Source organism: Stomoxys calcitrans, chromosome 3 (assembly GCF_963082655.1).
Source record: "Stomoxys calcitrans chromosome 3, idStoCalc2.1, whole genome shotgun sequence".
Classification (NCBI taxonomy): domain Eukaryota; kingdom Metazoa; phylum Arthropoda; class Insecta; order Diptera; family Muscidae; genus Stomoxys; species Stomoxys calcitrans.
The window spans coordinates 87,227,513-87,249,004 of NC_081554.1; the positions used below are offsets into that span (position 1 = coordinate 87,227,513).

A 21,492-nucleotide genomic window follows, 5' to 3' on the forward strand; every position below is an offset into this window, starting at 1 on the left:
CGGCTTTTTATGACAGCTGCGACTAGCGAGTCTGTGTGCAGAGCATGTGATGATGACGACAGTATTTTGGAGTACTTCCTATACCGATGCCCAGTCTTGCAGGAAAAATGTATCATGGATTGGGACCAGAGCGGAAAACAAACCGATTTCTGGCTTAAGCGTATATATGCTGGAAATACCAATGGCAGGGTCAGAAGACTCGACGCAATTTCAACTCAAACCAGGTATTTTTGCTATAAGAAATGTCCACAATTTTATTTATGTTTAGCTTGAGAGCATTGATAATGACACCATAGAATGTTCAGTTTAGGCATAGAGGAATGAGTTCCAAGATCGTCACGTTATACCCTAGGGCTAACTTAGTTCAACATAACTCAACCGAATCAATTTTGATGCATTGCCGATCTGGTAGTGTACTTGGTTTACCAATATAACAATGGGTTAAAATGGTAATTTATCTATCCTCAGATTCCGATTTTAACTGTCCTGAATTTCTCAAAGTATGCTGCAGATAGGTTTCGTTCACGTATAGCTCAAGATTTACAATTTAGTGTTAGTTTATAACTTTCATTTGCTCTCACTCTCTCTCTCTCTCTCTCTCTCTCTCTTCAGAAACGAAAGGAAGTATAAAAAAATATCCATTAAATTTTTCCAATTACAAATCAACAGAAAACTCTTCACTTTCCCTTTTAGTGGAATTATTTTTCGTAGCTTGGTTTAAACTTTTTGGGTGTAAGGACGTTAGAGAAGTTATTGCTCTTGTTAGAATTGTTAAGATTTTCGTTTGTTTCCTACTTAAACCCCTTCTCGTAGTTATTTGTAGTTGTTGTGGTTTAGTTGAGGGATTACTTTTTGTGTGTGCTGTTGTTAATGTTGTAAAGGAGACATGCTTACATTTGGGAGTTTCTTCTGGTATTAGATGGCAACCCAAAGTGGGATTTCCCGTAAAGCCCAGTAAACATTCGCAATTTGGCTGATGATTCAACGCATAGCATTCGGCATTATGGCCACACACACCCGGACAAGGATCCACACATTTGTTGTTGACACAGGCCATGGATTTCGAACAGTCCGCGTTCAAAACACACTCTGGTCGACATTCAACATAGGGATCACCAAAATATTCGGGTATGCATTTGCATGAAGCCGCACGATTGCGTTCTTCGCATAAAGCATTCAAACCGCAGGGACTAGGGTGGCAGGGTTGTATAGGCTCATCGGGAACTGAATGGAGATTAAAGCGGTGGGGAAGAGCATAAATTAACAAACAATTTGCCCAACGATTACAAGAGCTGTAAGCAAACCTACTTTGTATTAAGAGATAACAACCGGAAAATGGATCTCCTGTAAAGCCTTCTTGGCACATGCAGACGGGCACATGATTGCTAACATGACACAGGGCATTATTGCCGCAAGAACCAATGCAGGGATCCACACATCTGCTGTTTTGACAGGCCTTCTGCGAAGGGCATTCTGAGTTAATGGAACACTCGGGACGGCAATTAGGTGGCCGTCCTATGTAATTTCGAAGGCATGAACAAACGCCGCCGCTACCGGCCACACGACATTGAGAATTGGGGCCACACGGTGATGGTACACAAGGATTTTGTGGTACTATGGGATCCGGCAGTCTCTCAGGTTCTTGTCAAATAGGAAACACACACACACACACACACAAACAACATAATTAATTTCTTTTTCTAGCAAACGGTAGCATTTAAAATCACACCAAAAAATGATGGAACCTACTTCTTTCGAGCGCGCATTGGTGGAATGGATCTCCGGTAAAGCCTTGCATGCAAGTGCATATGGGTGAATGATTGGTAACGCGACATTTGGCATTGTGACCACAAGTGCCCGGACACGGATCTACACAACGTTGATTCACACACGCCTTGTCATAGGCGCACTCAGCGCTTATAACACACTGCGGCTTGCAATTGGGTGGCTGTCCCATATAGTTGGGCAAACAAGAACAGACGGGGCGATTGGCGCGATTCTGACAGGTACTGTAAGGTCCACAGGGTGATGGTCTACAAGGATTGCCTGGTATGGGCAAATACTCATCTGATGTGTTGAGAAAAATATTTGGGATTAATGTGATTTCCTGAAAATCTAACTAAAAACCTACTTGAAGGTCTTTCGAAACAAAGCCTCATTGGGTTGCCGGTGTAGCCAGGTTCACACGAGCACAGCGGCTGGTGGTTGGACACACGGCAGGTGGCCTTGTAGCCACACAAATTCTCACAAGGATCTACACACTTCATATTCAGACATGACTTGTCGCGCGGACAATCAGAGTTTTGTACACATTCCGGACGACAATTGATGTAAGGATCACCGAAGTAGTTGGGCAGACAAGAGCAAGCGCCAGCACCATTACGGTCCCGGCACAAGGCATTGGAACCGCAAGGCGAGGGATTGCATGGGTCACTTGGAAGATCAGGTACCACAACTAAATGATGGCCAGCGAGGAGAGAAAGTATACGAAAAGTGTGAAACCATAGTGTAATCACCAAAGAAGCTACTAAAGTTGATGTATAGCAAATTCAAAGCTAGATAAATAAAATCGCATGCATAAACAAATAGTATAAGCTGTATAATACATAAATTGATATACATATACATATATATATATAAGGAACCCAATAACCATATTTTCTTTTGGGAAAAAGGAAAACTGTAAAAAACTGTATTTATAGTGATTGACATTAAAACATAAAGGCGCCACTTGTGTGCCGCCGCAAAAGCGGCCACCAAGGACATCAGTAAAATGGGGGGATAGCCAATATTGAAAACAGCACTTACTTGCACGCATGCTGCAGCCAGCATACGGATCACCTTCATGGCCCTCGAGGCAAGTGCACACGGGCTTGTGGTTCAAGGCGGTACAAAGAGCATTGAAACCACAGGCACCGGCACAAGGATCTTCGCAACGTTGAGCAATGCAAGCCCTATTTGAGGGGCAGTCTTGATGGATGACACATTCTGGTCGGCAGCTGGGAGGTGCCCCAAACATGCCCGGCAGGCAAGAGCACACAGCCCGATTGTCCATTTCACGGCATTCGGCATTGGGCCCACAGGGACTAGGTATGCAGGCATTTACTTCTGGCGCCGGTTGTTTGGCTGAGGAAGAGCGAAGAACAGATATTACTCAAGTGTGGCGGGAAGAGCGGGTTTGGATAACTTACGTTTCAAAATACACTGTTCGAATGGATCTCCAGTCATATCAACGGGACACGAGCATATCGGATTATGATTGACAACTTGGCATTTGGCATTGAAGCCGCATGTACCCACACAAGGATCATTGCACTTCTGATTAATGCAGGCCATGTTCTGACTACACTCGGAACTGACCACACACTCGGGACGGCAATTGGGAGGAGATCCAAAGTAGCCGACTTGGCAAGAGCAAGTGGGGCGACCACCCACAGCGCGACAAACGCTATAGGGCCCACAAACATTCGGCTCACAAGGACTAATCGGCTTAACTTCTGCAACATAAATTCAAAAAATCAAACAAGTTTTTCTAATTTAAAAGCATTGTGCTTAGCTACTTACGTATATCCTTTTTGCATCCTGTAAATGGATCACCTACAAAGCCTCGAGCGCAACTGCATACTGGCACATGGTTTGCTACAGAACATTCAGCATTGGCTCCACAAGTGCCCACACAAGGATCACGGCAATGCTGTTTGATGCAAGCCTGGTGTGAAGGACACTCTGCGTTGTACACACACTCGGGTCTACAGCCAGTGGTGTAGGGGTCTCCAATATAGGGTTCGATGCAGGAACATCTGGCGATGCCATTTCGTTCAGTGCACACGGCATTCTCGGCACAAGGATTGGCAAAGCAAGGATCAATTTGATCCTTGGGTTTGATAGTCTTGGAGCAACCAACGAAGGCATCACCTTCGTAGCCATCCTCACAACTGCAATAGGCCGAATGAGCAATGACCGTACACCTGGCATTGTGGCCACATGTATTGGCACAGGGATTTTCGCATTTCTCTTGTATACAGGCCTTGTCGGCGGGACATTCGCTATTGAGTGTACATTCGGGTCGGCAGTAGGGTGGACTGCCCACATAGTTGGCAACGCAGGAGCAAACGGGGCGTCCTTGTTTCACTTGGCATATTGAGTTGGCGCCACAAGGTGAGGGAACGCAAGGATTTTTGTCAATCGGTGTCACATGTACGCGTTCCTCTTGGGCCGGTGAGCACGACACAAACGGATCACCCTCGTAGCCTGCCTCACATGAACATATGGGGTTATGGTTGAGTACTTTACATCTGGCCGAAACGCCACAGGTACCGGGACAAGGATCCGCACAACGCTGATTGATGCATGCCTGGTGAAGGGGACATTCCGAGCTGACAATGCACTCTGGTTGGCAAACGGGTGGTGAGCCCTTGAAATCGGGCAAGCACGAACAGGCGGCATAACCTTCGGGCGATATCAAGCAACGGGCATTGGGGCCACAAGGTGAAGGTTCACAGGGGTTTCTCGGCCTCTCAACAGGCGGTTGGGTGTGTGGTATTTGAGGAACTCGGGAACATTGTTTGAATGCATCTCCGCTCATTCCCTCGGGACATATGCATACAGGGCCGTGATTTACCACTTGGCACAGGGCATTGATGCCACAGACTCCCGAACAGACATCCACACACTTTGAGTTGACGCAAGCCCTATCGATGGGACAGTCCGAGTTGAGCACACATTCGGGTCGACAGCCAACAAAAGGATTTCCAAAGTATCCCTTACGGCAGACACAGGTCAAGGCTCCACTCTGCTTTTTGCAATCCGAGTTGGCTCCGCACTGCAACTTGGCGCAGCTGGCTGAAGGTGTTGGTTTATCACGTATCGGCACATCACAATGGTCATAGGGATTGCCATATAATCCTGGCGGGCATTGGCAAATGGGATTGTGTTCATAGACATGGCACAAGGCATTGTGGCCACACGATCCGGCACAAGGATCCAAACATCTGGAGCCCAAACAAGCCTTATCAAATGGACAATCGGAATTGGATACACATTCGGGACGGCAACGAGGATTGTATTGAGAGTCAGGACCAAAACAGGGATCGCAAAGGGCCACTCCATCGGTGTACACCGAGCAGACATCTGAAGGGCCGCAAGGTGAAGGTACACAAGGATCTCGGGAGACATTGCGCAATATACCAATGGCAATACACTGGCGGAAAGCATCCCCAGTGAAACCATCCAGACAACGGCAAACAGGTGTATGTTGCTGCACTGAGCAGAGGGCATTAATACCGCAAATAGTTCCGGCGCAAGGATCCACACACTTGTGATTCATGCAGGCCTGGTTGGAGCCGCAATCAGAGTTAATATCACACTCGGGTCTGCAGCCGCTCTTGGGTTCTCCCAAATAGCCTGGCAAACACGAGCATACGGCTCTATTGTTGAGTATTTTACAATCGCTGTTCAATCCACAAGGGCTGGGGACGCAAGGATTCTTGGGTTTCTTGGGCACATCAAGGGCATAGCAGAAAACTCCTGGATTACCGGTGAGTCCAGCGTTGCAAGAGCATACTGGGTGATGTTGTTCCACGCGACAGTTGGCACCATGACCACACGCTCCCGGGCAAGGATCATGACACTTGAAGCCCATGCAAGCCTTCTCAAATGGACAGTCGTCATCCACCTGGCACTCATAGCCATGACAGCCCAAAGCCGAAGTAGGATCTCCAGACAAACCATGGGGACAAACACATGCGCTCTCACCATTGGTGGAGATCACGCATTCAGCATTGGGTCCACAAGGGTTTGGTTCGCATACCGAACGAGGAGGCTCGCGGCAGCCCTGGTAAGGATCGCCTATGTAGCCTGAACGGCAGTAACACTCCTCGCGATTATTGGTAACATAGCAATCGGCATTGTGTCCACAAGGACCTGGTTTACAAAGTTCAACCGAAACGGAGGGTTTCTCACACAAACGGAAGGGATTGCCAATCTTGTTGTCGGGACAGAAGCACACAGGATTACGCGTTGAATCACAGATGGCACCCACTCCGCATGGGTTGGGGTCACAGGGATTGATGGGCTCTATGCAGCCGCGTATGGTGTTGGGGCTCTCCACATAGCCGGGCAGGCAGGTACATTTTGAGAAACCATTACTAAGAACTGTGCATTGGGTGTTGGGTCCGCAGGGTGAGGGTTCGCAAGGATGTGTGGGCAATTGACAGGGCACCTGAGGAGGTTGTCCTTCATATTCGGGCAGACAGAAACAAATGGGAGAGTTGGAAACCATGCGGCAACCAGAGTTGGGACCGCAAGGATTGGGAGTGCACTCATCACCTTCGGGAACTGTAAGTAGCAAAGAAAAACAAAAAAGGCGATAAAACTTCCAGTAGAGGATTGTTAGGAGAGCTTAATACTTACTGCAATTCTTGAAGGGATTTCCAGTAAGGCCCTTAGGACAATAGCATATGGGATTGCCGTTGTCCAACTCACACAAGGCATTGGAACCACAGGGATTTGGATCACATGGATTGCTGGGAGGACTGCAGGCCACCGCTGGATTTCCATTATATCCAGGGGGACATTTGCAAATTCCACGATGATTGACCACATCACAGAGAGCATAAGCTCCGCAGCTGCAAGGCGATGAGCATTTGCCATTGATACAAGCCTGGCTGGCGTCACATTCGCTGTCAGAACGGCAACCCTGCAACAGGGTACACTCTACATAGGCATTGCCAGCGAAGCCGGCCAAACATCTGCACTCGATGCCATGATTAACGGGTATACATTCGGCATTCTCACCACAAGAGTCCTCTTGGCAGGGATTTATGCAGCGACGATTCAAGCGATCACACAACTTGTTGGGCGGACAATCCTCATTGTATTGGCACACCGCAGGGAATTTAAAAGCTGTTGTTTTTTGGAGGGGGCGGGGGGTTGGGAATTGTGTGTTTTGTTGTATTGGTTGTGGTGGTGACAGGGGGAGAGGGGTTTGGTGTATTTATACAAATTGTTTCGATTTTGCACAGTGTCGTTTGAATTGGATTCGAGTTTTTGGTAACATTTTTGAACAGTGTAGAGTTGTTGTATTTGTTTTTACACGTGCGCATTTGAGTTGCAGAGTTGAATTTTTATTGTTTTGTTTATTTTACAGTGTCGTAGTTGTTTTTATTTTCAATTGTGAATGATAAAAGAAGTTTAAAAGTTTTTCAAGATTAGAAAGAACTCGGGGTGCTTATCGGTTTTAAAATGGTTGTGGGAAAACGATTCTTACCTGGTTGGCAGCCCACATAACCGTTGCCCTCATAACCATCGGTACAGCTACATTCGGCTGCATGGTTGGTATTGGCACACACAGCATTTTGGGCACAAGGATTGTGGACATCGCAAGGATGTTGGCAACGCTGATTAATACAGGCTTCCGTCACTGAACAATCACCATCATGAGCACATTCCGCTAAACAAAGTAAGGGTTTATCATTAGATTTTGCTTTCATACATTTTTTTTTTTCGATTTTGTTTAATTCGTTTAATTTCTTGTTGATTAATAACTGAGTTTCATGAATTGTTGATTACAGTTTTAATAGTCGATTAGTATTCTTACTTGATTTGCCGGTGGTAACACATTTCACCGCAGGATTACCCTCATGGCCGGGGGGACATGAGCAAATGGGTCTATGCATTTTGGCTGTACATTTAGCCGTTGCCGCGCACACATTGGCAAATTCGCAGGGATCTTGACACAGACCCATATAGCAAGCCTCACTCTCAATGCAATCGTTATTCGATTGGCAGGGTTCCGGATTCTTAGGTCTACCCAGGGTTTCTGTTTTGGATTTTTGTTTGGTTGTTGGGATAAGTAGTTTGTAAACGGATGATGGTTTGGTTAATGAGAGAAAAGTTAAAAAATTATTATTCTGGGTTTTTGTTTTTATTATTTGTATGTAGACTATGAATGGTGTATTTAATTCTTAGTTGGTTTTCTATGTACACTGGGTGTATGCGGATTTCGCGGGATTTGGTTAAGAGAGAGTAGTTGGAAAGTATTAATTGTTTGAAAAATGTTTTGATGTACAAAATATTTACATTGCTGGAGGAGATATATACAAATTACACAAAAAAAGAATTACAAATTAAAAAAAATTTTAAATTTTTTTTTTTTTTTTTTTAACTATAATCCATGGGGATGAAGAAAAAGAAAAAAATTTTCAAAATTTATTGGAGAGATTATTGAAATTTATTTGAAATAATGAGATGTTCTGATTACACAAACGGAACTTAATATGAGCTGACATCAAAAGAGAAAAGTTTGATGAGCTAAATATCATCATGAGCTAAGAAATGGACACTGACAAAGGATCAATGTGTTAAACATCAATGACTTTTATGTGGATATACGTATCCTGTCTCGTAAGAAAATAAGCTGGTTGATGTTGCTTGGATCAAAGTATAATCTTTCTAATACTCGTACAATATTTCAAAGAAACGACCATGTATTCACCTATACAAGTTACAGTCCACCCAATGGAAAAGCCTATAAAACTAAATTTTGGGTCCCGAAAATTGCAGCGCTACTGAAGCGACAATAAGTCATACTCTGAAGTCAACACATTTTAAAAATGCAAGAAATCGACATATAGGGGAAACAGTTTATTCCAGAACAAAAGAAGTAAAAACTCTATGTTCAACAACAAACCGAACCTTGGATGTAAGTTATGAGCAAGGAGCTAACTTACTACTTTGAGCTCCTTTGTCCCATATAAACCAAATCTTGTGAAGAGGGTAAATAATTCGTCTTATATGCTATTTGCTACCAGTTTAAGCAAACAGGAAGTAAAGTGCCCTATTAACCCACTATACAGAGATTGGTTTATGCGGGAGCAAGGAGCTCAAAGGAGGTCTGTGAATAGCTCAAAGTGTATTTTGGTAAGTACGAGCCGTATGAGTAAGCGACAAATAGTAATTTAACTTCAGCATTCATTGGAGCGGCCTTTAGAGACGTCCATAGAGGTAAAAGCTAGGGTAGTTGGTGAATCGATCATAAGCAATATTACATCCTGCAGCGCAAAGTAAACATTTTACATCACGATTATTTTTAATTACAATGGGCTTCCTCTTTTGGTCAAAAAAATGTCTGCGCCGTATTTGAAGATGATGGGATGAAAATTGCGACCTGTACTTTGTATACAAATTAACATGGGCAGACAGACGGACAGAGAGATAGGTAGACGGACAGACAAATTGACATAGTTGCATCTAATCAGAAAGTGATTCCAAATACACTAAGCTATAATATCCTATGCCACAGTAGTGGTGTAGGGTAGGGCCTGAACAAGTGTTTTATGATAGTCATCCCACCGCAAGCAACATTGCTTTAAGGGTATTCTCGGATAGAGACATCCAAAGCCTCAACTATAGCTGATAAAGATAAGCTTTTAGAAAAATATTTGAAAACTAGTAAAAGCATGCAAAGTTCGGCCGGGCCGAATCTTATATACCTTCCATCGTGGATTGCATTTTCCAAGTCCATTTCCCGATAATGGACAAGAATTTCTTTGCTATTGAAGCTCTACCAAGTTATGAACCGATTGGAGCCACACTTCGTCTGGCTGTTGTAGACCAAAGTGGAAGTCATTGTGCCAATATGGATAATAAAAGAGCCCTCTAGAGGTTCAAGAAGTACAATCGGGTGATCGGTTTATATGTTAGCTATATTTGGTTATGAACCGATTTGAATCATACTTGGCAAAGTTATTGGAACTCATGACAAAACATTTCATGGAAAGTGTCAGCCAAATCAGATAATAATTGCGCCCTCTAGCGGCTCAAGAAGTCAAGATCCGAAATCATATTTATATCATATTTGGCATAGTTGTTGGAAGTTAAAACAAAAAAATTCGTGCAAAATTTCAGTCAAATCGGATAATATTGCGCTCTCTAGCTTCTCAAGAAGTCAAGATCCGAAATCTGTTTATATGGGAGCTATATCAGTTTGTGAACCGATTTGAACCATACGTGGCATAGTCATTGGAAGTCATAACAAAACTCTTTATGCAAAATTTCAGTCAAATAATATCGCACTCTCTAGCTTCTCAAGAAGTCAATATCCGAAATCGGTTTACATGGGAGCTATATCTGGTTTTGAACTGATTTGGATCATACTTAGCACAGTATTTGGAAATTAAAACAAAATACTTCATGCTAAGCCATCTGGCGGCTTAAGAAGTCAATATCCGAAATCGGTATGGGAGCTATATCTGGTTATGAACCGATTTGAACCATACTTGACAAGGTTGTTGGAAGTTATAACAAAACCACTTCGTTCGAAATTTCGGATAATAGCTGCGCCCTCTAGCGGCTCAAGAAGTCAAGATCCGAGATCTGTTTAAATGAGAGCTATATCAGGAACCGATTTAAATCATACTTGGCTCAGTTATTAGAAGTCATAAAAAACACTTCGTGCAAAATTTCAGCCAAATCGGAAAAGAAATACGCTGTCAAGCGGCTTAAGTGCCCAAGATTCGAAATCGGTTTATATAGGAGCTATATCAGTTTGTGAACCGATTTGAACCTTACTCGGCACAGTTATTGGAATTTATAACAAAACACTTCGTGCAAACACTTCCGCCGAATCGGATAGTAACTGGGCCCTATAGCGGCTCAAGAAGTCAAGATCCGAGATTGGTTTAAATGGGAGCTATATCAAGTTTTGAACTGATATGGACCATACTCGGCAGAGCTATTGGAAGTCTTAAAAAACACTTCGTGAAAAATTTCAGCCAAATCGGATAATAACTACGCCCTCTAGCGGCTCAAGAAGGCAAGATCCGAGATCGGTCTAAATGGGCGCTATATAAAGTTTTGAACTGATTTGGACCATACTTGGCACAGTTATTGGAAGTTAAAACAAAACACCTAGTGCAAAATTTTAGTCAAATCGGAAAAAATTGCGCCCTCTAGAAGCTTAAGAAATCATGATCCAGGATTGGTTTATATGGCACCTATATCAAAATATGGACCGATATAGCCCATTTACAATCCCAATCGACCTACACAAATAGGAAATATTTGTGCAAAATTCGTTCAAGCGCCTAGCTTTAATCCTTCGAAAGTTAGCATGCTTTCGAAAGACAGATGGACGGACGGACAGGACTAAATCAAGAATATATATAATTTTGTCAGATCCATATTTAAATGGGTTAAAAACAGAATGACGAAATTAGTGTACCCCGATTCTATGGTGGAAGGTATAAAAATACTCTATTATATATTCTTATCTCAGAGTAAGATGTTAAAACTTAAGTGAAGATGGTGTTAAGATCGGTTGGGCCGAATTTTGAAACCCTCGACCATGGATCTCATTTTTCTAGTTCTTTGGATGGTTTCTCTTTATAGGCAGAAACTAAAAGAAATAATGGGAGGTTATGGCAAGACATCCCCATGGATTTTTTATATGCTTGGATACAAATTGTGCCCTATAGAGGCTCAAGAAGAAAATTTTTTCGGGAGATCCTTTTATATGGGAGCTACATTAGGTTTTGTACCGCTTTGTACCAAACTCGGTACAAGTGTTGAGGGTCATAGAAAAAGTCATAGTGCAAAATGTCAGCTAAATAGGATAACAATTGCACTTTCTTGAGGCTTAAGAAGTATATTCCGGAAATCGGTTTATATGGGAGCTATATCTAAACGTGGACCGATTTGGCCCAGTTACAACCCCAAAGGACCTACATTAATAAGAAGTATTTGTGTAAAATTTCGGGCCCCTAGTCTTACTCATTCGAAACCCTACCCCAGCCTTACTCGGACGAACAGGTAGACAGATATGTATATATATACTTTATGGGGTCTTGGGCGAATATTTCGAGATGTTAGAAACGTAATGACGCAATAATTATACCCCCTTCCCATAGTGGAGGATATAAAAATATTTTATCGATCTCAAATATTTAAAATTAATAATTCCTAGAGAATAAATAAAAAGATCTATGCTGTTTTTCTATACCTTTGACACAATTGGACTCATTGGTGCCATCACCACGACACTTATTTCGACATTGTCCCATAACACACAATTGATTAGGGGCGCAATTAGTATGAACTGTACAAGTAGTGTTAATAATGGTGATCATTGTGCTGGTTGTGGTTATGCTTGTTACTGTGGTATTGCTGGTAGGGGTGGTGCTGGTGGACGTGTAATTCGTATCGTTCGGGATCGTGGTTGTTATCAACTCTGGCTCCATTGTTATGCTAGTTTGATTGATGACTCTGCTGGGCTCAGTGCTACTAGTCACCACATCTTCCATTAGCATAGTGGTACCGGGTATCTCAGGAATGGAGGTTACCTTCTCGGTAATCACTGGGAACATGGTAGAGCTCATTTCATCCACTACCTTAGGTTTGACTGTGGTTGTTCTCTCAATTTCCACCATCAATGGCACTGTGGAAGTTGGAGGGCTAGTAGTCTCGGGAGCTGTGGTGGTCAAGTCTTCGCCCACCATTTCGGGTGGAGCAGTCAATGTAGTGGCGGCCACAGTGGGTGGCTCGCGTGTGGGTTTTGTGGATTCTGGTGTGATAACAGGGAACATGGTGGTCTTATCCATAGCCTCTGGTGGAGTTTGAGTGGTGAAATTATCGGCAGGTTTAGTCGTATCGGTGACCATAATAACCGGGAAAGTAGAGCTATCGTATTTGGGCGTTGTTGAAGTGCCTGTGGTGGTGGTGAAATTATAATACTCTTCTTCGCGAGAAGTGTCAATACGAGTGGTTTTCATCTTGGGTGTGGTGGGATAATCAAATGGTCCCTTAACATCTTCCCCTCGCTGTGTAGTGGTCGAAGATGTCACCAATGAGGCAGGGGTTGTAGAGGTAGGCACTTCACCTGCCGTTGTATCCGTTATATTATTATCACCATCACGGTAGGTCTTGGGAGGTCCCGTCTTCATAGGTGTGGTGGTTTCTATGTCCTTGGGCGCTGATGATTCAGTAGTGCTCTCTATGGGCTTTACCGTTGTACTTGTTACAAAACTTTCGTGCTCATCATCCTCCTTTTTGGTGGTCTTAGATTTTTGTGTTGTGGTACTAGAGGTTGTTGCTGTGCCTAGCGTAGTACCACTGCTTGCAGTTGTGGCAGTGGTTGTTGTGGTGCCAGAGGATTTTTGGGTGCTCGTTTCAATGTCAGTGGTTATTTTAGGTGTTGTTGTGGTGGTAGTACTTGTTGTTGTACTAGTACTAGTTGTGGTTAATTTGGTGGTGGTGTTGGCTGTTATGATTGTCTTATCTTTAGAGGGAGTTTTTTGTGGTTTATTAATCATATATACACAGGATTTTGATTTATTGTTGGAGGGGTAATCGTTTGAGTTGTCCGAGGGGAAAGAACATATATACAAAATATAAATTATGTACAAGTTAAAAATTGTTAAATTAAGTATTTTCATGTTAATTGTTGATGATTTTTTAGAATGATTTTTTTTTTGTTTTAATCAAAATTAGTTTTTTTTTCTTCCAAAGGGTTAGTAAAAATTTTATATTCAACCAAATGTTTTACCGTTGTTGGTGTTAGAGTTAGCGTTGTTTGCAAGTGCCATTGAAATTGTGAATATGACTTACCCTTGATACAGGCTCCTGTTGTTGGATCACAATGATAACCATGATCGCAGTGTTCACAGCCAGGAGTACGGAAAGCTAATGAGGGGAAAAATATAAAAAAGAATATTTTATGGTATGACAAACAAACCAAAGCTACGAAAAGTTTGAGCATAATTCGTTATAAAAGAGGATTGAACAAATACGAAGGTATAATTTTTTTAAGTAAATATTCATTTGGAGTTAAACATCCAACTCTTAGATCAGTAACGGGCCATTAGAGACTGCATAAGCCAGATGCCAAGAAATATGTGGATAAAATTTGGGTCTCATGACATTAGGGCGGCATTTTATCTCCACACCTATGGATGAACATCATAAAAGGCCAATTAAAGTACCTAACAGAAGAGAGATTTGCACCAGTCCGCTAAGCAGTGGACCTTATAATACCACTAAGGGGCAAGGACAGCGAATTAGTTATTCTGAAAGGTCTAGGGGTCTGCAAAACTGAATGAACTATGACGCATGTACTATGACGAAGTAATCGTCCAGCCTAAATAGGATAAAATCCCCAGCTTAAGAACAATAAATAAAAAACTATGGCTGGCCGTCTTAGCTACTTAGGTAAGCTCAGATTGTAACCTCTACCGAGGAACAATCTTGACGCTATGTAGGGGCTTAAATTGCTTAAAAATTCGACGGTGGTGGCAGACTCCCTCCCTTGCGGCCACCCGTGGTAAAGCATCTTGGGGAGAGAGTTACTGCAGGTTTTATGATAGACCTGACCTTGTCTGACGAGTATCTGGAGATAACAGTGATCTCAGTTGCCTCTTCAGAAGAGCTAGCATCATACAAAGCAGGAACCCTCTCCACCCAAACCAATACACGACACCGCGCCAGCAAACACGCCTTCTCGGGTGGGATCAGCTAAATCAGGAGGCTACCAGGCAATCGGAGGTCGTGGATTTCGATATTTCCGAAATTTAAGGCCAAAAAAGCAAAGGATGAAGAAACGTCGGCAAGATCGAGAACGACCATATACAAAGTGAGAGAACGCTCACCAAGCTCAACTGAAAATCGCTTCTTTGTCACGAGAGGAAATACTGGGCCCAATCTCCCTCTGTGGACGATCGGATACTCCTTCGCACAGTGCGCTGTTAAAGAGACTGCCAGTAACATTGCAGCTCTCCCATCATTGGTGGGATCAAAGAAATCAATTTCTGGTGACTCGTCTGACAAGGGGCTCACAGGACGTTTGGGGTAAGGTGGTGCACATGCTGGACCTATAATGCGGACGATCAGGGGCGTATACTTCTTCGCACGGTGCGCTGTTAGAGAGACTGCCAGGATGATTGCAGCTCTCCCATCACTAGTGAAATCAATGAAAGCCATTTTTGGTGGCTCGTCTGACAAGGAGCCCATAGCACGTTTAGGCGGAGGGGTCCTGGGGTCCTGGATCAGCCGCAGTAGTACCAGCAACGGCTGAAGTGAGAGAGTCTGGCAGCAAGTGAACGAAGCCGAGGCTTTTCGACGGCTTGGCGAAAATCTTGATCTACGGCGGAGAGCAGGCGACGCATTGGAAATGTCTGGCTAGCTGCTGCGCCTCATAGTTATGCTAGTGGGGGCATCTTCATTCACCGTGCAGAACGTGGTGCCTTCAATCTGCTCTGCCAAAGCTAGGCCCCGCTGGTCGTTACCTGGTGTAGAATGCCATAAATACTGAATATGGTGTAGAATGCCATAAATACCGAATATAGCCAGACAGTAGACCATGTATGTCAGGCGTGTAAACTTGGACATTATTTGGAACATAACTACCAACCGATGATATGTACGCGTTGTATAGCTCTATCTCGGCAGAATCGGACCTGACTGTCATTTCCGTATATTCCATGTTGAGGTTACTAGCACCAAGCGCAGGCGAGTTGGTTCCTTAAGCGATCCTTAAGTAGCACATTGTATACGTGACAACAGGTCAGGCTGCAAGTGTTGGTCAGTTTTGTCTTCTGAGCCGCTGCAACATGTTCTTCCGACTCCTAAAATCTACTATCTCGTCGATCTTGCCTCGGAGACCATTACACTTCAATTGCAAGAAAAATACACTTCCCGGCACTGGTCAGGCAAAATTGGGGCTGGGGTGCTGCTGTTGCGGTGAGATGACATAGGCCGACGCCGAAGGCGACGACGATGACGATGACAACGACAACGCTTGTGACCCACTGTTTTCTACGAGCACTCTGCAATATATTTAGTGCGACTCCCGTAGTGACGTAAGGCTAGAGCAAGACCGGAAATGCGCCTCTGTGCACCAGTTACACCTCACCGACACCGACCACGGATGGAGGCGGTTCTGGCAAACCTAACAGAACCAGAGTCGGGAGTTCTTGTCAATGCCGGTACGGACCAGAAGTGTGCGGAGAAGGCTCACGGGGATGTGCCTCTCCCATGACGAAAAAAGAACGAACATGTACACTGAGGCAGCAGCCCTAGCCGATGAAGCACAACATTGGGTCAATCCGGTACATGCAACCGGCTACCATGGGTTGTGGAATAGATCAACCAAAAAGTATCAACCAGCGGCGTAGAAGAGACCGAATAAACTCATTGGGGGAGTGACAGAGGTGACCTCGTCAGTCCGATAGGTGCGGATAGAAGGGGCACTTCAGGGGGTAAGATTCAAATTAGGAATGAAGCCACAAAGGAGACGCCCAAAACATATGCTTTATTGGTTGGTCGATAGCATGGGATAGGACGAGTCAGATGGTGGCTATTGTTGACAGTGCGGATGCTAACGGTAATTTTAGTCCAGCTCACTGGAAGCAGCTGGAGAACTTTATCGTATCCCTCGTTCTTACCGAGCGGAGATTTCTTAGAGGTACATCTGCAAGATATCTAAGATCGGAAGGCATATACTCAGAGGGAGCGTAAAGATTCGGATTCGGCGAGGAGCCTGTACTCCTTTAGACCCTGACATGAAAAAATTATGTGCTCGATCATCTAATCCCCACTAAAAAATCTTCTTTTTTAAGAGAATCTCTTTTTTCATTCATTGTTTTTTTTTTTTTGAGTATTCGGTATTTTCAACAAGGACAGATTACTGGCCCAGCTCCACAACCATGTTTTGGCCGATGAGTTATTCCAACCAAATGACGAAACGCATCCCATAGTGATTGGTGTGTGTTGCGATCTCTGGTTTTTCTTTTCCATTGCAAAAATCTGCAATCATTGAGCTCGTCTCGAAAGGGAAACAAACGAAAAATTGTGAAATTAGCGTTCCAAGCCATCAATACAACTTCCTAAAGTTGCACACAAATGACATGTGTATACAATGGAAGCCAAGTTGTCGCATAGAGAAAAAGTCGATCACTACAAAGAAATATACATGCGGTGGAAAAGAACAGTGTCGTACTTACATTCGTGAGACGTTTTTGCGGTATATTCGATATAAGTACCACCTACCAATGTATGGCGCTTGAAGCCTCCACACCAAATATGACCGATGTGTTATTCTAACCAAATGACGCAACGAAACTCCCATAGTGGTTAGTGTGTGTTGTGATCTCTGGCTTTCCTTTTCTATTGCAAAAATCTCCAATCATTGAGCTCGTCTCGAAATAGAAACAAAACGAAAAATCATGTTTTTTTATAGTTTTCTTTAAAAACATGGGGATTCGGGGAACAAAGAACTGTGAACGATTGAAATCTAATGTCAATCAGTGGATAATTCCTCCATCGGCTAGAAGTTCACACTATGCCAAATACTGAAAAGGCTCACGAAAGTCAATGACTCACTGTGTGAAACTGGCATTGACGCCCTTAATCCAGTTTACGTAGGAAAGAATTTTCTCCGAGTCAAGCAAAAACGCAAATTTGTTCTGATTAGCAATATGTCTGCCAAGTGTGGCCCGTATGAGATCATTTAAAGAGAAATTCCCCCTAGTTCGGTATATAATACTCAGCGCAATCAAACTCTGTGTCTATGAACTAGCTAAAGTGATTTACTTACCTTCACGGCATTCACAGCCATCACACTCCAGACCTGCAGGACAATCCGATTTGCGTTGACACTCGCAAAGTCTTGAGCACACTGGTTGATGTTCAATCACCTTGCACTCTTGCTGGGGACCACAATGATTGGCCAGTGAGCAGGGATCTATGCAAATGGAATTTATGCAAGACTTTTGAGCTGGACAATCGGAATTGGAAGCGCAGCCAATTTCTGTATAGGGGTTAACAAAATCGAAATTTTGAGAGAAAGCAAACAAAAAAAAAAACGGATTAGTTTCAAAGCAGTTAGAGGCAAAATGGGGACAAAAATATAACTAAGACATTCATAGCATTCTTGTTTTTAAAATGAACAAATGACAAGGGATTTTCATATTGAATTAAACAAATTTTAAATGCTTTTTTAAATTTGATTCTCAGAGCGGGGGTTAAAATTTATTTTCTTTTATTTAAATGATTTTTTCTAATCTTTGTCTAGTTTTTTGTTGGTTAGTTAGTTTTCCTTTATGGTTGTTGATAGATTTGATTAAGGGATTAGCAAAACTTATCAATGGCATACACAACATATACACATGCTGCTAACATGCTTAAGCTTAACTACGTATGTACATACAGACTCTTAAAACTAGGTGAAAGAGAAAAGCTCTTACATTATACGATGCCAAAACCAAATGCCCAAACAAACTCCAGATTAGGTTAGTAAAGCTCTACAAGACTACAACTAAATAAAAATGTACAATTATTTACAGGAAATATTTACAGAGTGTGGCTGAAAGTTTGATCTAAGTCAATATTTCTGGGGAAGTTGGGGAAAATTTCTATAAACTAGCATTCAGTCTTAAACGTATAAGGATTTGAGCTTTCAAGTCACTAAAGCTTAACATGCGCATTCATCAAATCCTTTCAGTTTGTACAAATCCTTAAACACTAAAACACATAAAATATCAAAGAACGTGCTACAAATAGACATTGTTTTGTTGGTAAACATTCAACAGGGAGAGACATAGAGAGAGAGAGAGAGAGAGAGACATAGGCAAGGTGAAGTGAACCTTCAACATCATGAAAGTTTAGCTGCTGAACCATTAAGAAGAGACACAAAACTGCTGAAGGGAGGGAGATAAAGAGTGGCAAACACACATAGTGAGAATGTCCTTTGGCTAAACATGCAGAATATGGCAGAAAACACAGTTTTTGCTCTTCAAAACATGACGTCCATAGAGAGCGAGTGAGAAGGCTACATAGGGACAGGGAGACAATATAAAGACGAGCCTTGATGTAAACAAAATGAATTCCAATGAATGAAGGACATTGTGGCTGAAAAAAAAGAGTGTATCGAGTGTTTTCATTCATTCATTCATCATACAGTGTGACACCAGAATACAGAGAGCGAGTCATAGGAAAAGAGCGAGCGTAGAAGTAAATGTGCCGAAAACACAGATCAACAGAGATAGAGAGAGGGGGGAGTATACATGTATTTGATGCAGGAAACAACAAGACATCCTTGAATGATGCGTGTGTGGTGTGTGTGATGACGTATGCTTGTGTGTTTGTGTAGAATTTTTTTTTTTTGTGTTCCGCAATGCTGAGCCACAATAGATGATGACGATCTCATTCCACCAAGTCATACGGTGTGTTTGTTCGCCTGAGACCGAGAACATAACACATCATTGACTTTCATTCGTATGTGAACCATAAACCCCTCGCATAACACAACATCAGAGTCTAGAGGAGAGCTCTTCCAATTTTAAGATGAATATCGTTTGCATTCCAGGAAAATGTTTTTGTAGGTTGCTAGGTAGGTAGGTAGGTAGGTTGGTAGTTGTACTAGAAAACACACACACAGGTGATGTTTGGTTCAGTTACCTGCAATGATGTGACAATCACTGGCTGTTGGATCGGCTAGTACGTGTGGACAGAAACACATGGGCGTATGATTAAGGGTATGACATACAGTGTATATGGGCTTATAACGATGGCAAATGTTCTTGTAAAAGTTACAGGGTTTGGCACAATTCCTCCCAATGCAAGTCTCATCGTCCGCACAGTCATAGTCCGTAATACAGCAAATGTCCGATTTGTTGGCAGGTAAAAATAGTTCAGTGGTCAGGTCCGTCGTCTTGGCCGTAGTAAAATCAAACCTGGGAGTAGTTACGGATGGCACAAAGGATTCTATGGTGGTATCTTTACCCACCATGGTACTTAGAGTGGTTAAATCGAAACGTTTTATGCTATCGGTGGTCACTGAAATTGGCAGTTCGGTTGTATTTTGTCTGTCACCAGATATGGCAGTGCTTGTTGGCAGATAAGGTGAAGCAGTTGTGGAGTTGGTGGTTTCAAGTTCAATGAACATGGTTGTATTGGCTGTACTCGACTCCGGCGTAACAATAAAAACTTTAGTTACTGATTCTGTAGTTTGGTCATAAGGCATAGTGGTGAAGTTCGAGGGGGTAACTATTTTACCAACAGGCGACTTGGTTGTATCTTGCGTACTCAAAGAGATCTGAGTAGTTTTGTAAACTTCATCCTCTTCACTAACAATGGGACTTTCGGTAGCTAATTCGAGTTTGGTAGTGGTCACACTCTCAAGAACTGTCATTGTGCTTGATGGCAATAACTCCACTGCAAAGGTCACATCTTTAGAGGATACAGTGGTTGGAATTTCATCTGTCTCAAAAACTTTGGAAGTTTCAGTTAATGAGGGCGTTGTGCTTTCAACATCAGGAATCAATTCCGTTGGTGTGTACTTTCCAGGCTCAGAAGTTTCAGTAACATCTGTATAAGGTCCAACGTAGTATTTCTTGGTAGTTGTAGTTTCAACACCGGCTACCATGGGTAATTTAGTGGTCTTTTCAAGATCTGGAGTTTCAGAAGAAGCTACGGTAGTATCTTTTGGATATATATCAGAAGTTTCTTTAGTGCTGACACCTGTTTCCATATCGATAGGAGTTTTTGTTGTTAGGTTTATTGAATCTTCTGAAGGTTCGGTGGTCATAGCCAACGTAGTGGCTTCGAGTTCTGAAGTTTCTGTAGTTTTTTGTTGAATATCAGTCGCTGATTTAGGAGTTGTCAATTCTGCAAGTGTGCTTGTTTCAAGTTCTGTAACTTTTCCTTGAGGAGTTTCTGTGATTTCAGATGGGACCGCTGTTGCCTCCTCAGGAACAGTAGTTTTGCTTGGTTCTGTTGTAGATTTTCCAGTTACACCAATTGTTGCAGTCACCTCTTCAGAGCCAGACTTTGTTGTAGCCTCAATTTCGGCTTCAGTTGTATATCCTCTTATACCTTCAGTAGTTGCGGTGACATCTTGGTAACCGGACTTTGTTGTTAAACTAATATCGGATAGACTTGTATCAAGTTCTCCAGGTCTGGTAGTTTGTTCTACAGGAGTTTTAGTTGCACTCATTGTTGTCGATTTTTCGCTAAGTGGAGTTATAGTCTTCAGGGCGGGTTTAATAGTCGGTTGACCATCTGGCGGTACTGTCTCTAATTCTTCAGTAACTTCTGTAATATCTGAGCGAGTGGAATCGGTTTGAGTGTCATAGTACTCAGTAGTTCCTACGACTTTGGGTTCCACACTAACTGTTGTGTCAGTTCCCAGAGTGGTTCTTGCATATGGCTCAGTGGAAATCTTGGTCGATGTTTCAGTTTCTCCCGGTTTTACTACTGTGGTTGGAGTTGTATCTAATCCAATAGGAATTTCAGTTTCTGTTGATGTCAGAGATGTTATTGTGGTCGGTTTTAGTTTTACTGTTATTGTTTGCCCAGTCGATTCGTAAATCTTGCTGGGTTGGGTTGTAAATGAAACTTCAACTCCTTCTTGAGTAGTACTTTCCGTTGTTTCTGTTGCCACAGTTTCGGATGGTTCAGTTACAGTTGGTACTTTAGCAGTAGTTTCAGTTGTTATTCCGGGTA

The 21,492-nt window shown here is 42.8% G+C and overlaps 1 protein-coding gene across 1 annotated transcript in view; it reads right to left on the minus strand.

Annotated features, from left to right (window-relative positions):
- LOC106085046 (uncharacterized) overlaps nucleotides 1-21,492 on the minus strand; it is a 319,563-nt gene that overhangs the window by 60,143 nt on the left and 237,928 nt on the right. The window contains 13 exon segments of the mRNA XM_059364246.1: nucleotides 895-1,224; nucleotides 1,309-1,641; nucleotides 1,750-2,067; nucleotides 2,132-2,455; nucleotides 2,809-3,126; nucleotides 3,192-3,497; nucleotides 3,565-6,336; nucleotides 6,412-6,903; nucleotides 7,268-7,450; nucleotides 7,598-7,819; nucleotides 11,999-13,273; nucleotides 13,603-13,677; nucleotides 17,585-17,797. Of these exon segments, the coding sequence (XP_059220229.1) occupies nucleotides 895-1,224; nucleotides 1,309-1,641; nucleotides 1,750-2,067; nucleotides 2,132-2,455; nucleotides 2,809-3,126; nucleotides 3,192-3,497; nucleotides 3,565-6,336; nucleotides 6,412-6,903; nucleotides 7,268-7,450; nucleotides 7,598-7,819; nucleotides 11,999-13,273; nucleotides 13,603-13,677; nucleotides 17,585-17,797 (7,161 nt within the window).